Source organism: Diplotaxodon limnothrissa, linkage group LG22 (genome assembly GCF_057381915.1).
Source record: "Diplotaxodon limnothrissa isolate DT_005_m linkage group LG22, D_limnothrissa_male_GT1.1, whole genome shotgun sequence".
NCBI lineage: Eukaryota > Metazoa > Chordata > Actinopteri > Cichliformes > Cichlidae > Diplotaxodon > Diplotaxodon limnothrissa.
The window spans coordinates 11,024,267-11,042,713 of record NC_140616.1 but is presented as its reverse complement, the minus strand read 5'-3'; the positions used below and the strand labels follow the sequence as shown (position 1 = coordinate 11,042,713).

Here is an 18,447-nt window from a genome sequence, read left to right as displayed (position 1 = left end):
TTAATTTTAAAAAAAAAAGGTGGAAACAAACCCAGATCTACCAACAGTCTAGACCACAGTGAGTAGAAAGAAAAACTGAGCAGGATGAGATGAAAGTGCTGCAAACAGAAATTGAAAAAACCAAGTAAACAAGGAGAAAATCTGATAGATTTACAGAGAGGGGAAGACCAAAGGGGGTGCAAGGGTAGCAAAAAAAAGGAGAACAACATCAAAAACCTGTCAGTAAATGAAGAAATAAGACAACATCAAAAATCCACTTCAATGAAGCATTTTTTGTTTTTTTGTTTTTTTGTTTTTTTTTTTTTTTTTGGCCTGTCCCGTTTGGCTCTTTTGCCATCAGAATTGTTGTCTAAAGGCAAAGAAAGATACCCAACGGATTTACTTTACCAAACTGACCATCCCAGCCTTGCCGTAATGGTCCATTTGATTCACCTTTTATTGTTTATTTTATTTTCACTTACTGAATACGGGACAGACTTGACTGGGGGAAAGAAGGGGAGAAAGAAAGAGGGAAAGAGAAACAGCTGAGAAGAGGGACGGGGGAGAAGGGCAAAAGACAAAAACCAACAGAACGGGCAGAGAAAAAAAATGCATATATCAATCACCTGGATCACCTGCTGAGAAAGAAAAAAGAAAGCAAGCAGAAGAGAACAAGAGTAATAGAATAAACAACATCACAATGATATATGGGAATATGACAGTAAATACTAAATGTTAAACATTATTGTGCAGCACATAAGATCAACAGAACACAGTGTGCTTTGAGGTAGGAGCCAAAAAGGGTGTAGTTTGTGGGTGTGATCACCCGTGTGTACACCTGTGAGCATGGACGCGCTTGTTTTTTGTTTTTTAAAAGGTTCCTTCATGTAATAATCTGCTAGAGGGTGTGGGGGGGCCACAGCCCCGTCCTCCAGGGCGTGAAGCAGGTGTGGAGGAGATCAAAACTCCAGACATCCAGAGGCCCCCAGAACACAAGAGACCAAGGAAGACCAACAGAGGGGCAGCTGCGCCACTGTCCCGGAAAGAGCTGAGGAGAGTCCCAGATGAGGGCTCACTCAGCAGCCGCGGAGCAGAAGCCAGGGGGAGTTGCAGTGACGCGCCCGTGAGCTCCGCCGGCAGCCAGCTGCGCCTGAGTGACCGAGCCCCAGGCCGAGAGGCCGGGGGCACCCCACCTCCGAAGTGGCCCGAGCGAGCCCCAGGCTCCAGGCCCCGATAAGCGGCCGCCAAGGAGTGAGCCGGTGTGTACCTGGACGCCCATCCCCGGACACAAAGAACCACCAACGCACCGATGTCTGAGGGGGTCCGCCACTGGCAGGGGAAGTGGTGGTAGGGGGAGATAGGCCTCCAAACCTTGGAGGGCCTGAGATGTCCCCAGAGAGGTGGCGCCTGACACCCAACCTGACATATAGACACAGACATACAGGCACACACAGATACAAACATCCATTCCCACCCTCATGCTCTCATATGCACTTACTCCACACTCAACCAACGTGGAGACAGACATAAAGAGACGCTGTACACACGATCACACTCCCCAAGCGTACTCTACAAACCGGGTCTAGGTGCCCTCGCCCCTGGAGGGGGGAACTGCACCCAGACCCAGGTGGTGTTTCCCTTTTCCCTGCGGTGGGGGGAGGCAGACCGCCCCGACTCCGCAGCAGCAGGAAGGCTCCACACTCCAGACCGCAGTCGGACGGCCAACTCCTCCTCCTAGTCCTAGCCCCCCTGCTCCAGCAGGTCGCAGAGAACGGGGGTGAGAGAAGACTCCAAACCTCCCTCCACCCGCTCATTGTAATGTTGATGCATGTGTGTTCTAAGGTGCATTTAAAACCCAGGAGGGCATGGAGCTACCTGCCAGAGAGCAGCAGGTAAGCGCATGGTCCCTCCTGCTAGCCCTCAATGTCTACGTGTATTTAAAATTGAGAGGTGGGCAACGATGCCAGGGGTGGGGTGTACACCCTGATGGTACTTTGGACTCCGTGTATCGTGCCCACCCCCAAGATCCTATATGTATGTGTAATGAGAGTGTGAGTAATGTGAATGTCTAAGTTGTGGGATAAAATTGAGGCAGAGGCAGCCAGAAGGGGACAGAGGGGGGGTAGCCTCCTCTGCACCCCCAAGGAAGATGCCTCCGGGGAACCCCCCGACGCCCTAAGCCTGTCCCTACCCCCACACCAATCACAACAGTGAAGGCGGGACCAAACTATGACCCCCCACCCCCACTAGGTGATGGAGCTGATCAAAGGAGCCCAGAGCAATTGATCTGATGTGGTGGCAGAGGCTGTATCAAGACTAATGTAATCTAATAGATAATTTCTATATTGGTTAGAATTAAGATTATTTTTATTTTTCCAGTTCATGAGGACTGTTTTCTTGGCTATGCATAGGGCAGTGAAAACCATATGGGCGATATTCTTTTCTGAAGTGACATTATCTAAGCTGCCCAACAAACACACTAAGGGGGAAGTTGGAATGTTACATTTCAGACACTTCGATAAGTCTTCACATATCTCGCATATTGTATTCATGCAGCTGTATATCAAGCTATAGCATTTATTGCCAAAGGGGAGCCCAAGCCAGCAGCTAAGGAGGGCTGAATCAGAAGGAACCTATTTTGACTCACTGGATGTCAACTGTGGATATAAGCCTGTTTTTGACTGTGAATTTCACATGGCATTCTCTGCACGTTACCAGTTTCAAAATCCGCTTTTCTTTGGGAAACAACAACAACCTATGACACTGCAACCTACGCGTTTAAAAAAGGAAGGCTCTGGCAAAGCAGGCCTGCTTGGTTCTTGGGTGGCTCTATGTATTCTCAAGAATTAGTCGTGCACAGCCAGATCTATGTATGTAACGCAGCGTGATTACAGCTTCGGCCTCACACGTGCAAATGTTCTCTCCCACAAAGCCAAATTTTGCAGTCTCACTACATCCTGGGTTTAGTGCCATCAGTTCTCTCTGGTGGTTTAATTTTAAAAAAAAAAGGTGGAAACAAACCCAGATCTACCAACAGTCTAGACCACAGTGAGTAGAAAGAAAAACTGAGCAGGATGAGATGAAAGTGCTGCAAACAGAAATTGAAAAAACCAAGTAAACAAGGAGAAAATCTGATAGATTTACAGAGAGGGGAAGACCAAAGGGGGTGCAAGGGTAGCAAAAAAAAGGAGAACAACATCAAAAACCTGTCAGTAAATGAAGAAATAAGACAACATCAAAAATCCACTTCAATGAAGCATTTTTTTTTTTTTGTTTTTTTTTTTGTTTTTTTTTTTTTGGCCTGTCCCGTTTGGCTCTTTTGCCATCAGAATTGTTGTCTAAAGGCAAAGAAAGATGCCCAACGGATTTACTTTACCAAACTGACCATCCCAGCCTTGCCGTAATGGTCCATTTGATTCACCTTTTATTGTTTATTTTATTTTCACTTACTGAATACGGGACAGACTTGACTGGGGGAAAGAAGGGGAGAAAGAAAGAGGGAAAGAGAAACAGCTGAGAAGAGGGACGGGGGAGAAGGGCAAAAGACAAAAACCAACAGAACGGGCAGAGAAAAAAAATGCATATATCAATCACCTGGATCACCTGCTGAGAAAGAAAAAAGAAAGCAAGCAGAAGAAAACAAGAGTAATAGAATAAACAACATCACAATGATATATGGGAATATGACAGTAAATACTAAATATTAAACATTATTGTGCAGCACATAAGATCAACAGAACACAGTGTGCTTTGAGGTAGGAGCCAAAAAGGGTGTAGTTTGTGGGTGTGATCACCCGTGTGTACACCTGTGAGCATGGACGCGCTTGTTTTTTGTTTTTTTAAAAGGTTCCTTCATGTAATAATCTGCTAGAGGGTGTGGGGGGGCCACAGCCCCGTCCTCCAGGGCGTGAAGCAGGTGTGGAGGAGATCAAAACTCCAGACATCCAGAGGCCCCCAGAACACAAGAGACCAAGGAAGACCAACAGAGGGGCAGCTGCGCCACTGTCCCGGAAAGAGCTGAGGAGAGTCCCAGATGAGGGCTCACTCAGCAGCCGCGGAGCAGAAGCCAGGGGGAGTTGCAGTGACGCGCCCGTGAGCTCCGCCGGCAGCCAGCTGCGCCTGAGTGACCGAGCCCCAGGCCGAGAGGCCGGGGGCACCCCACCTCCGAAGTGGCCCGAGCGAGCCCCAGGCTCCAGGCCCCGATAAGCGGCCGCCAAGGAGTGAGCCGGTGTGTACCTGGACGCCCATCCCCGGACACAAAGAACCACCAACGCACCGATGTCTGAGGGGGTCCGCCACTGGCAGGGGAAGTGGTGGTAGGGGGAGATAGGCCTCCAAACCTTGGAGGGCCTGAGATGTCCCCAGAGAGGTGGCGCCTGACACCCAACCTGACATATAGAGACAGACATACAGGCACACACAGATACAAACATCCATTCCCACCCTCATGCTCTCATATGCACTTACTCCACACTCAACCAACGTGGAGACAGACATAAAGAGACGCTGTACACACGATCACACTCCCCAAGCGTACTCTACAAACCGGGTCTAGGTGCCCTCGCCCCTGGAGGGGGGAACTGCACCCAGACCCAGGTGGTGTTTCCCTTTTCCCTGCGGTGGGGGGAGGCAGACCGCCCCGACTCCGTAGCAGCAGGAAGGCTCCACACTCCAGACCGCAGTCGGACGGCCAACTCCTCCTCCTAGTCCTAGCCCCCCTGCTCCAGCAGGTCGCAGAGAACGGGGGTGAGAGAAGACTCCAAACCTCCCTCCACCCGCTCATTGTAATGTTGATGCATGTGTGTTCTAAGGTGCATTTAAAACCCAGGAGGGCATGGAGCTACCTGCCAGAGAGCAGCAGGTAAGCGCATGGTCCCTCCTGCTAGCCCTCAATGTCTACGTGTATTTAAAATTGAGAGGTGGGCAACGATGCCAGGGGTGGGGTGTACACCCTGATGGTACTTTGGACTCCGTGTATCGTGCCCACCCCCAAGATCCTATATGTATGTGTAATGAGAGTGTGAGTAATGTGAATGTCTAAGTTGTGGGATAAAATTGAGGCAGAGGCAGCCAGAAGGGGACAGAGGGGGGGTAGCCTCCTCTGCACCCCCAAGGAAGATGCCTCCGGGGAACCCCCCGACGCCCTAAGCCTGTCCCTACCCCCACACCAATCACAACAGTGAAGGCGGGACCAAACTATGACCCCCCACCCCCACTAGGTGATGGAGCTGATCAAAGGAGCCCAGAGCAATTGATCTGATGTGGTGGCAGAGGCTGTATCAAGACTAATGTAATCTAATAGATAATTTCTATATTGGTTAGAATTAAGATTATTTTTATTTTTCCAGTTCATGAGGACTGTTTTCTTGGCTATGCATAGGGCAGTGAAAACCATATGGGCGATATTCTTTTCTGAAGTGACATTATCTAAGCTGCCCAACAAACACACTAAGGGGGAAGTTGGAATGTTACATTTCAGACACTTCGATAAGTCTTCACATATCTCGCGCCAAAACTTCTGAACTGGTGGACAGAACCAAAGAGCGTGGATATAATTGTCCGGTGAAGCATTATGCTGTAACGCATCAACTGCTTCTTAGTTTCTCTGCTCTCTTTCCCTCAGTGTTCCTCTTACCCCACACATGTCCCCCTCAGTGGTTGTACCTAATTAGCGTGGAGTGAGTCAGCCCAGTCAGCCACATCTGTGTTTGCATCTATATGAATGACAGTGTTTAACAAACCTCCGGAGTATCCAGGGAAAGTAGAGATGAAGTTACTACTCATTCCAGCCACTCTGTGAGGGTCTCACACACACACAGAAGCATTGATCATATTATCTGCCCAGTTTGGGATATCACAGTGCCAAGCAGCTGGGGCTACACTCCTCCAGACTACATTGTATTCATGCAGCTGTATATCAAGCTATAGCATTTATTGCCAAAGGGGAGCCCAAGCCAGCAGCTAAGGAGGGCTGAATCAGAAGGAACCTATTTTGACTCACTGGATGTCAACTGTGGATATTAAGCCTGTTTTTGACTGTGAATTTCACATGGCATTCTCTGCACGTTACCAGTTTCAAAATCCGCTTTTCTTTGGGAAACAACAACAACCTATGACACTGCAACCTACGCGTTTAAAAAAGGAAGGCTCTGGCAAAGCAGGCCTGCTTGGTTCTTGGGTGGCTCTATGTATTCTCAAGAATTAGTCGTGCACAGCCAGATCTATGTATGTAACGCAGCGTGATTACAGCTTCGGCCTCACACGTGCAAATGTTCTCTCCCACAAAGCCAAATTTTGCAGTCTCACTACATCCTGGGTTTAGTGCCATCAGGGGCGATCTGGCTATAAGAAACTAGAAGGAACCCATTTCATCTGCAGCTTCTCAAATCTTATATTTTCTCCTACGTTACACAAGTTGGTTTCTTATTTTCACTGTTTCCTTTAAGATTCTTTAAACTCTTATTTCTATTTGCATGTGTGTGTCCAGGCGGCGTGTATCCCAGTACTGCTGAGTAACGGCTGGGAGCTGCCGTTTTCTGACGTCATACAGTGGAACCAAGCGGTCATTGAGGGAGACGAAAGATTACTACTTCAGGTAACGGACATAAGCATTTACAAGTGTCCGCACACAGGTGAACACCTTAACACATGCAAGCAGACATTGTGTTGACGGCCAGATGTTCATTCGGGATGTTTTGGGTCTTAGCATAACATCTGCATAAAATACATACTTGCGTTTTTTCATAATTTAAAGAAGAAAACAAACAATTGTGTTAGTTCATGGGTGGCTCACAAGCCGTTAAGTTATACACTGTCATCAAATAAGGCGTCTTCAGTTCTAGCAGATGAATATATGACTATAATTAAAGACATATCCAGAGATATGTATCCTTGGTTTAGGAGTCATGTTGGATTAGGCGAAGTTGAGAAATTTTACCACCTTCTTTTGGAATTATGCCACTATTTGGCAGCAACAGTAGCGAGGAAACATGTGAAGGGATTTGATATTCAACAAAGAAGCCAGCTTAAGGGATCTAGGGCGTATCGCAACCTTTCGATTTTTAAATCAGATGTTCTATTATTCGATTTTTAACAGAATAAACAGTTTTTAAGAAAAACACAAGCACTAAACCCTACTTTGTAAGGCTTACAAAGACTGATAGCCAGTATTATCTCTATCTGTGCAGAGGATTGGCTTAGTTTAAATGCAAACATGGACCTTGGAAAACATCCAGAACATCCAGGTAGGCATTACCTGTATCAAACGTGGTGGTTACAGCTTCGAGCTTCTTTGAGATTAAACACCCCAAAAGGCCTTAATCCAGCTTTATTTCAAAAGCACTCGCTCTCTCGCCGTGTCGCCTTGTTACACGGACGTACAAATAAACAGCCAGTGAGAAAAGCCAGTTCTCTCCCTGCTACAACCTTTATCTCTCTCCCTCACACACAAATTACATCATGTCTCCTCTGCATTGATCCGCTTTGATCCTGACCAATAGAGGACATGAATTGGCATTCAGCTAATGAGCAGGCACGAGCTCCCTGGAGCTCAGGGCGAGGGAGACATTTTCAAATTAGGGTAGAATTGGTTGAATGAGCTGACCTCATCAGTTGAATTTCTGCACACCTGCAAAAGTCTCATTTGGAAACGGGCGTATATTAGACACCGATGTTCACATCGTCTATGATCTGAGCGCAACTAATGCAAGGCTGAGTGCAGGCAGACAGTAGATGAAATTAGTGAAGCCATCTTTAACATGCACTGTAATTAATAAGAAGGAGAATTTTTCAAAAAAAGAGGAGATTTTTGTGGCGTCCCACCGTTTAACACGCATTTCTTCCACTTTGAGTTAAAATGAATGAATGAATTTTGGTGGTTCATTAAAACCCCCAATTTATCCTCACTAATCAGGGTCTGATTATCTGATTGACAGCCGCTAAATCAGATCTGTGTTAAATGTTTTAGAGGGCCAAATTAAACAACCCCTCTTTTTATCCTGTTCTAGACTATTTTAAAAGGTACGCCTTAAATTGACAACCATCAAAGGAAAAATCTTAATCGTATTTGTTTTTTCTCTTTCTTAAATTGCTTTTTTAAAAATTTTACCATGTTATTTTTTCTCTTTTGTCTTTAGGTGCCATCTACAGTGAGAGCAGTAGGGAACGAGAGAGTGCTGGCTCTACGACAAAGGACACAGATGTTGTGGGAAGCTTACTTTTCCTCGGTGGACAAGATAGTTCTCACCACACTGGAGGTCAGGCCAAGAATGGACAAACTCTTGATAATAAGGTCCAGCCACAGAAAATCCAACCAGATGTTGTTGGTAAAATCCAGGATCAGATATTCAAAGGCAAAGCCCAAACTCACGATTTGAAACAGAGGATGGAGTGCTGCCTGGGTATAGCATGTAGGACACTTAAAAACCACTTGCTTGTTGTAGCATTTTCAGACATTTCCAATCTAACATGCTAACAAGCTAACATAGCTCTCTTAACAGGTAATATGTGAGTTCAGGGCAAGATTTTTTCAGTTTGGCTCTAGTACTTCAGTGAGGTTTTGAATACTTACTGAACTATCTGATGAGACAGGTTACTACACATCCAGTTACTTTGGCACTTTAGTCTGAGGATTATAAAACAGAGAGGTTTGGTGAACAGATCTTATCTGCACAAACGCCTCATACCAACTGTCAAGCATGGAGGTGGAGGTCTGATGATTTGGGTTTATTTTGCACCCACAAGACATCAGGCCTATACTTACTAAATTGACCATGAACTCCTCTGTTTATTAAAAGAACTGTGCAATTGGGTTGTGCAAGAGAGCCTTGATCCCAAACATAGCAGCAAATATAAAACAGAATGACTGAAAAAGTAAAGAATTAAGTTATTGCAATGATGCAAAGTCCAGAACTCAACCTAACTGAAATGCTGTGTTGGGACCTTAAGAGGGCTGTGCTGGGAAAAAAAAAAGCCAACAAACCTTGATGAACTGAAGGAACTTTGTGAAGAAGAGTCAGCCAAGATTCCTCTACAATCATGTGAGAGACTAATAAAGTCTGAAAAGAATTACTAAAAGTCATTGAATCATGGGGTATACCTAGCCTTTCACTGGACTGCATAAACTCTTGTAAAAACTTTATTTTTCACATGACTGTAGCCACGGTGACATCAGTTATTGGTTAGTAAAGTCCCGTTCTGAAGCTTCAGTCTGAACATTTTTGGCCTTTGCCATTTTGATATTTTGAAACTGCACAGGAGAAGCAAGGGGTGAATTTAACAGACTTTACAGTTACAAGGATATTCACGGTAAAGCATGCCCTGCTCTGTACTCAAATGCTCTTTGACTGAAGTGGGAGTGGAATTTACAAATCCGCTTTGCTTGTATCACATTAAGCTTTGACCCCCTAGTGTCAACACAAGATCCGTGTCCCACAAATATGCGTGTGGGTAATACTGCAAACCTAGTTTTTCTCTGCTGCTATACAGATCTATTCAGAAATGTGCAGAACTCGAACGTTTCAAGTGAAAACTGCTATAAACACAGGCGGAGTTACTACTCCTGTGCCTTTTTCCTGCCTGCGTCCTGTATCATCAGTCCTCTTTCAGAAGACTGGTTTGCAGCAGAGTTGTCATATTTGAATCAAACACCCTTGTATCATTATGATTACAGGGTTGGCCCATGGTCTGTATTTCCACTCTTTCACTATCTCAGTTTTGTGTTGAATTAGGTCTGTGAAACATTTCAAAGCAGAGCACATCTGATCCGTCTTAGAGAAATCCCCCAAATGTATAGAAATTATATATCATTACTTAAATATCAGTCTCAACCTGCCAGTTTCTGCTTTACTGGTGACTATTATGACTTTTGATATGCTGCACATCAGGTGTAGAAGAAAAAACTTAAACCGGAATTACAAAGAGCTTGGAGTTTTCTTCACTTTTTTGTCTTTGAACAAGCTGCAAAGAAATGCATTGCAAAGATAGCTACTCTGGCTCAGAGAATGTCATTTGAAGGTTGGCCCAGCAGTTAGATGATGCATAAAAAGAAATGCCAAACCTCCTTATATAAGAAGTTTTTGAACACTCTGATAAAGTCAATGTGAGTAAACAACAGATTTAATGCTGCTGAAATCTGAAGAAATCACAGAACGAGTGGTAAACTTTATAATCAGATGTTTATGAACTGGAGTCTGGGAGCTCCTAGTTAATTTGGTGTGTGGAATTTGTGCAAATGATAATAAGAGGAAGGTTCTGGAGGTTAGTGATAAGCTGGTTATGTACAATGCATACAGCATGTAGAGGGGACCTCCGCACGAGAGACAGCTGTGCAGTCAGCTTGAGGTCAGTGAGGCAGAGGACTTCAGGTGCCAGTGTTGCTGCTGCATGGACACCTCCTATTGGTGTACAATGGGAAGTACACAGATCCTGTCATTACGGACTCCTAAAATATGCAGAGACAAGTGTGTCAGGACTTGAACTGCAGTGCAGTTTATATTAAGCTCTAAAATTCTCATGCACTGGCTTAGAAGGGGAAAAATGAGTGTGATGCAGGCTCATACTCGATGAGTACAACAGCCACTTTAATGCATAAAGCCAACATGTATTTCTCACATTGCAACCCACGTCGAACCTCATCCAATTTTTTTCCTTTCTTAGATCATTAAGGACCGTGTATTTTCTCACATATCGAGGAACAAGTACATGTGGAACTACCTCCCAGGAGGTCTGCTGGTCCTGCCAGAGTACTCCACTCATCTTGCACATTTCCCTTTCTACTACCTTGGATTAGGTAAATGCAGAGTTTATTTAAACAAATCAGCACAGCTTGCGAATCTTGATTGCATGCTAAGGATGTTGGAAAGGAGATGAAAAATTAAGACGCCACACTCAACATTACACAAATTGTTCTCAAATATTTGCTTAAGTTCTTGTCTGTATTGATTTTAATTTTGCATTCCTGCCAAATATTTGTTCTTTTATCCGGTTTAAATACATTATTTTATAAATTACGGCAGCATTAAACTGCAGCATTGCTCTCTACAGCACAGTGTTTTAAATGTTCAGATTCTTCATGGTGGCTTGAAATTATTTTGATGATGTTCAGTACAAATAAATATTAGTATTATTAGGCTTAGATTAGCAGCACCTTGCGCATGTTCAGACAGATAAGACATTTCATCATGTGCACATCTTTGTTTCATGACTTTGCTCAGGAGTCACTCCAGGACAGGAGTTCACTGCTGTCATCCATGCTGTCTCTCCATTGGTCTCCCAGTCTCAACCAATCATGAAGCTACTTCAGGTGGTCTCTAAGTCAAAGTACTGCTCACAGGTACATACTGAGATATTCTCTATGTAACTTTGTCATAATAATAAGCAAAAGTTGGATTGTGTGTACAGTTGCTTCAGAAAGTAGTCACTTTTTCACATATTATAATCGTAAGTTTAACTTGAAATGCATAATTGTGAATGTTTCTATAAAGCTACACTCAGTAACCCCTGAAGGCAAAGCAAACACATTTTAAGAAATGTTGAGAACGTACTACAGTGCCTTTCAGGTATTTATTTTCTTAACTGTTTATCACGGGGCCTATCATACCTTTATTGCAAATCTCTCATTTGAAAAGCATCCATGTCTACTCCTGCTGCAGTGCTCTCCACTGTTTTTCAAATTCCTCTTCAATAACTTCTGTCGTAAAGTGAATGGATTGTGCATAATTTAGTTTGTGCATATATAAGATTCAGTGATGTCAGAGCAAAATTATAGTGAAGTATAGATCTCACCAGGTTATAAAATTGAGCAGCTGGGGAAAAAAAGATGAGTCTCCACACTTCATAGAGTTGTGCATCTGGACAGACTGTGCAACCAAGCAAGAAATGCCATGGTCGCGAAAGTGACCTGGAACCCAACAGTCACTCTAACAAGTCAGTAGATGTTCTCTGCAGGAATTAGATGATCTGCCAATAAAAGGGCAGCCATCCCCAGGAGCACATCATCAATCAGGTCTTTAAGCTAAAAGTTGCAAGAGAAGCTGCTCTGAGTAAAACAGAGATGTCCTTGAAGAAAACCAGCTGAAGAGCACATGCAACTTGAGACCAAAGGGGTGAACTACAAAGTAAGATTAGTGGTTTAGCAAGCTACGTCAAGCTTAAAATCGGCGTTTTATATTTCTCAAAAGAGTTTCTCTTTTTACTTGGATAAATCACTGATGCTGAACACAATGCAGTCATGAGCAGGTTATGTTCAAAGCACCATATTTTAAGTGTAATGCAGATTCTCTGCTGCGGGAATACTTTTTTTTTTTTGACATAAACATTGTTAAACCATATCTTACCTTAAAAACAAGCATCGGGAGTGCACTCAGCCATTAAAATAATTAACTTGAATTAAAATGCTTATTTTTTAGCTCTGTGTGTGCTAACGTACCAGAATAACAGTTTTTTGCAGCCTTAATCTCTTGCTGTTTTTGCAACAGTATTGCATTTTACTGTTACAATTTTTATGTAGATATTTAGTCGTGTACGTGGCACTAATAGGGATCATTTTGTGTTGAAGAAGAGTTATATGACCTTTTTATATGAACATTGCACAGAGCCTGAACTAGAAAGCCCGACTTAATAAGAGAAAGTTGTTAACCACTGTTGTGATACTGGTTATCTCCAAATGAGTTTTAGGTTTTGTCAAATCAGCTGGGAAAGCCTGGCTGTGTTGACTTTCATTTGTATTAAACCCCTCAGGAATCCTGCTCAGCATTACAATAAACCAAAGCATACATACTTGGTTTTAGAACAAGTTTCTAGTAGTTCTTGAGTTAAAGGCCAAACTTAAACCCCATAGAGCACCAAAAATTAAACTTCACCGATATGAAGTGAATAAGAGTACAAAAATTAAAGTGGTCTGGATACTTGAGTACCTAAGGCAACTGTAGACTATGAAAATTTATCATTGAGCAAACTATCATATGGGATATGGGATATGGGATATCATATGGGTGAGGGATCATACCTCTGAAATCCCTGACTGATTTATGACAGCTACTTTTCTAATCAATCTAATGCATCTATATGTCGACATTTTACATGAGCTCCACTTCTCTTCTGTTTTAGATCATTATTCTGTGGAACAGCGAGAAACCGCCACCCAGTCGGAGCAAATGGCCTCCTATGCCTGTCCCCCTCACTGTGACAGATGGCAGGAGGAAGGTGAGGGCCAGTGCCACTCACAACTCAAGCTGTAGCCTGCTGTGACGTCTGAGTGACAGAATGACAAACTGTCGCTTGCTCAGTCTGTTTATGCGTCTCTCACTCGCTGTCTATATCTGCTAATCTATTTTTCGCCTTGATGTCTCTTTTTTTGGTCTTTCTTACCATCCGTGTTTATCTGACGTGTCCACCGATCCGTGCAGCATTTACTTTCTCAACCCTTCTTCCATGTGTGTCTTTTCAGACGTTTTTCTTCCTCCCAAGGCAAAACCTATAGTGATTCACCCATCTCAGTCACTCAACATGATTTACTGTATTTCATAATCTCTCAGAGCACAAGCCAGCCATCCCACGGGCTACAGCACCAGAGCTAAAACTAGTGACTTTGTTTTTCTCGCAGACCACCAGTCGGTTTCTACCTCATGTTGCCATAGAGACGGAAGCAGTGCTGAGTCTGGATGAGGATACGGTCCTACTGACAAGTGAGGTGTGTGGACATGTACAACACACAATACATACAGCAGAAGCGCCCACATACTGTACATGAATAAATTAATATTTCTAAACAAAAAAAACCCTGAATCTTCCTTTTCTGTACTTGCAGGTGAACTTTGCCTTCTTGGTGTGGCGGAGCTTCCCTGAGCGGATTGTAGGCTATCCTCCCAGAAGCCACTTCTGGGATCCCCTGAAGCGGGCCTGGGGCTACACCTCCAAATGGACCAACGACTACTCTATTGTCCTAACTGGAGCCGCCTTCTACCACAGGTGCATGAACGCAGGAGGGAAAAAATAATGAATAATAATTTGTTTCATATTTTTTATAACTGAAAACTTTCTTTGTGGTTACTAGTCTTTTAATTAAAGGTTCAAAGGAAGAAAAAAGACACTTTAGTTGAATCACCCAGCAAAATCTTGGTTTGTCTCACATATCCGGTGGTAAAAAAATTATTTGAATTTGCTATTACATAACAGCAGGAAAACATTTTATTGGAGTTGTAAGTTCTACATTAATTGGTCTGATCTTCAGTCGCCTTTATAGACATGTCACTTTCATGTATACAGATGTGAGTAATCTTTCCAATCCATGCTGGAAAAAGTATGTGAAACTTTGTGCCGACAGTCAAAGGAGCTTGCAAAGAAAAGCATCTGGACTTCTTTAAGTTACTTGAAGACGTTTCACCTCTCATCTGAGAGTTCTGAAGGGTGTTCCTCCCAAAATGTACGGCAATATGTCTATGAAGGTTCTCAGTCATCCAGGTCATCGTAGTCAAAGGAGCTTGCAAAGAAAAGCGTCTGGACTTCTTTAAGTTACTTGAAGACGTTTCACCTCTCATCCGAGAAGCTTCTTCAGTTCGGATGAGAGGTGAAACGTCTTCAAGTAACTTAAAGAAGTCCAGACGCTTTTCTTTGCAAGCTCCTTTGACTACGATGACCTGGATGACTGAGAACCTTCACAGACATATTTGTGCCGACAGTTTCTCCTACTTGGAGTCAAGTGCTTCAATTAAGGAGATGAGATTGGGTTGTGGGTTGGCGTGTCCTCTATAAATAAGGCATATCAATGTTGCAAGGGAGGTTTGCCTACAAAGGTTCCTAACTGAGTTAAATGACTTAGAAACAATTAGGTGGCAGCCATAGTTAGAGCTAATCAAATTACCTAAATGATAAGAGAAGGCGCTTCAGTGCTTCTTTTCCTATTCCCTTTAGTATTAGCTCTACTGCAGCATCTTTTATAACAACCCATAATGCTGTTCATCGATTCTCTTAGCACTGCAGTTGTCTTTGAAAAGATCACACCAGGATGCAATCCTGAGAGGTCGGAGAAAAACTCAAGGGTAACAGCAAAACCATCATAGAAATCTTTGCAACATAACGAAATCTTTGTTCATATTTCCACTATATGAAAATAGATATTCAATAGAATGGGCTTAATTTAAGGACACGATGCTTTTCGAGAACAAAATAATACAGCAGATCCCAAGTTTACCAAACCTGAAGGTTGTGTGAGTAGATGAGACAAAACTTAAAGCATTTTGACAACAACATATGTTTAAAGGAAGGAAAACAACAAAATCTCATGGGAGCATGGTTTGGGGCTGTTTTGCTCCCTCTGGGATTGAGTGCCGTGCAATTGCTGAATTCAAACAATGAATTTAAGAATTATCAATTTAATTTATTTTTTTTTGTAAATGAGACTATCAGGGCAGGAGTCCATGACCTTAAAATGCAAGCTCATAGTATAGTCAGCAAAAGAATGGTTGAAAAGGTAGAAGATCGTTGTTATGGAATTGCTGAGTTCTCAACTGAGAGGTTATGGCAAGACCTGAAGAGGGCTGTTCAGTCCATACATCCCAGAAATGTTAACAAACTGAGTCAGCTTTGTAGGAGGCAATGGTTAAAAATGAAGTTCTTACTGTTGTGTAAGCTCCATAAGCAGCTACAGGAAAACAGGAGCTCCTACAAATGGCTAAATTTAAAAGTTTGTTCATTTTTCCAGGGTGTACTGAGACTTTTTAATGTGTTTGATATATTCGTCTATAATAACTGCAACATTTGACAAACTAATACAGAACAGACATTAAATTCTCAAAACAGACTGCTTCAAAGATTAAAAACTGAGAGCAAGGGAGAACTTGAACTCTAGCAGCTCCGAACATAATGGCACAAATATCAACATGATGAGCAATAAGGGACAATCAAACAGAAAGAAAAGGCATCAAGAATAATTATGTATTTGTGTGAGCGGGAGGGGGAAAAAAAGAAGGCAAGAGTGAATTACTCAGGGATTACTTCAAGCAGTTTGATTAATTCGAAAAGCACGAAGTCGATTATGTGCTATGGGAGAGGGATGGGAGTTCTTATACAATGAGAATGTAATTACACCACAGACAGGGTACTTTAAAAGGTGTTGAAACCTTGTGACATTTTGAGACAATGTGGTCATTATTGTCAGCAGACTTAATAAAAACACGTTTTTGTCGTGCTAATTTGAATCTCTAAAGCCTATAGACACATCAGCGCCAACTTTAATAACCCGTTTTACTGCTTAAACAGAAAAATACCAATGAATAGTGAGCCTATAAAACACGACTCGCTCAGTGGGGGAATGGATAATTTAGTCTTCATCTAATTTTTACTGCATATCATATTAGTAAACTGATCTGACGGCGCGCCGAGACTCCACGGCAGCAACTTACATAGAGATAAATGTGGCCAATTTTGGTTGTGAAGCACAATTAAACCTTCTTTAAAAAAATAGAGTGACAGTTGCTTAGTCTGAAAATATAATGATAAGTAAATTGAAAGCGCTATACACCTAAAACTGATATTGAAGAACATATGCATTGCATCAGTGGAGTTTAGTCGGCTGGGCACCTTAAAGCTTAAATCTCACTCGGCGGAGAAATCAACTTGTCCTAGATACATATTATCAGCATACATCACACCATCTACTCTGTAGAGGTCACCGAGCCTGCTAACAGATGGTTGCTTGACCTCCAGTTAATCATGTTATGTTACATTTTTATTTTAGGTTAGATGAGGCCCTTGTCTAAAGAAATTTACAGTATGATGAGTGTAGGTATGAGAGGCTAAAACTATCATTAGAGCTACTGAAAGCGAGACAGGTAGAGCACATTGGCGGAAGAAGTGGCAGCATATCTTTGTCAGATGGGGTTTTTTAAACATATCTCTTTTATATAAAGCACCATTGCCTGCTGGCTTTAAGAATACAATGAATATTGTATGTTTATGTGACACTCTCAACTTCCCCACAGGTACTACCACTACCTGTTCACTCACTACCTGCCTCAGTCTCTGCGGACTCTGGTGGATCGCACCTCCAACTGTGAGGACATCCTTATGAACTTCCTGGTCTCTGCTGTGACTCACCAGCCGCCGATCAAAGTGGCTCAAAGGAAGCAGTACAAGGAGCTCCCCAGTCCACAGGTAGGTACCGAACTGTCTTCAAAGTAATACTCTCTGGAGTCTCTTGACTTGGTTGTTAGAACAAGATTGGATGCTAAATAGCATGTGCCTGTTCTACTCCCAGGGTACGAAGAGCGTCCCTTGGGCCAACCCTGAACACTTCAACCAGAGGCAAGAGTGCGTCAACTCCTTTGCCAACTGGTTTGGCTACATGCCCCTGGTGCATTCTCAGTTTCGCCTGGACCCCGTTCTCTTCAAAGATCAAGTGTCCGTCCTACGCAAGAAGTACAAAGACCTGGAGAGGGCCTAACATTTCTGGACAAAAAGACTAGAGAGCGTTGAAGTCATGTTTCGAGCCATTTTGGACAGACAAATATGGCTACTAAGTAACAGAAAGTTCAAGACATGTCTTTCATGCATGGGAAGTGGACAAAAAGGCACCGAGGTCCATTGGTGACATGGACAATCATCAAGAAAGACCCAAGGAGATCTGAACTATATAAAGAGCTTAAGAGAAAGGAGTCTATAAAAAGTACTTCAAATGCTTCTCCAACCTCCATGAATCTTGAGAAATTTGGGGCCTTAAAATAGTCCTTGTGATTGGCCCTGTCGCTGAGAAAGGACTATTAAAATAGTCAAAAAAGGAACATTTGTGAACACTTCAAATGTCAGTGCTACTGCAGTGGCAACAAGGAGAGAATGACTATCTCATGCCAGGAGCACCCAAGGGACTGGTATCGGTGCCATGCACTCCAGCTGGCAACATCTGTCTCCATGTTACTGTTGCCAAGGAAACAGATCATTTCACATTAAAATGCTAACTGTAAGACCAATAAAGTGATTTATAAATGCAAACTCTGGACTCGTGCTGCAGAATGTTCACATATTTTGTGCCATAATTGCCAAACACATAGTGTGTGGCCACGTTTCCAGCAGAGGCAAAGTTCATCTTGTAATTTAAGGTACAAGCAACAAAGATAGGAAATCAGGGAGGCTGCTGTGGCATGTCTGTCTTTCATCCAGTTATGCTACAAACGTATAAAAAGAATCATGTAGTTCTGGTTACACTGCTGAAGATCACACTGTCAAGCAGTTTCTTGAAAAACACACAAAAAATAGAAATCAACTAATCATTATGAATACTACCTTTAAATGAATAAGCGAAATCTGTAGGAAAACAGCCAAAATCTTTGTTCCAGTGGATTTATCATTTGCAGTCCAAGTTGGCATTTATTTTGAATATATGCAGATAAATGTTTGTCATGCAGAGCAAAAGACAGACTAATTGCTGGATGGTGATGCCAAACCTAGTAAAACTCGGTGAACTTAGGCAAGTAA

General features: G+C 42.9%; 1 protein-coding gene across 1 annotated transcript in view; it reads left to right on the top strand.

Annotated features, from left to right (window-relative positions):
• The window catches only part of ext1c (exostoses (multiple) 1c), a 109,594-nt gene extending 91,643 nt beyond the window's left edge, over positions 1 to 17,951 (top strand). Inside the window, exons 4-12 of the mRNA XM_085346943.1 lie at positions 6,467 to 6,574; positions 8,115 to 8,234; positions 10,636 to 10,768; positions 11,193 to 11,311; positions 13,087 to 13,182; positions 13,583 to 13,669; positions 13,787 to 13,947; positions 16,959 to 17,130; positions 17,234 to 17,951. Coding sequence (XP_085203069.1) covers positions 6,467 to 6,574; positions 8,115 to 8,234; positions 10,636 to 10,768; positions 11,193 to 11,311; positions 13,087 to 13,182; positions 13,583 to 13,669; positions 13,787 to 13,947; positions 16,959 to 17,130; positions 17,234 to 17,419 — 1,182 coding nt within the window. The 3' untranslated portion in view covers positions 17,420 to 17,951. The remainder of the gene's footprint in view (positions 1 to 6,466; positions 6,575 to 8,114; positions 8,235 to 10,635; positions 10,769 to 11,192; positions 11,312 to 13,086; positions 13,183 to 13,582; positions 13,670 to 13,786; positions 13,948 to 16,958; positions 17,131 to 17,233) is intronic.
• Positions 17,952 to 18,447: the final 496 nt, after the last annotated feature.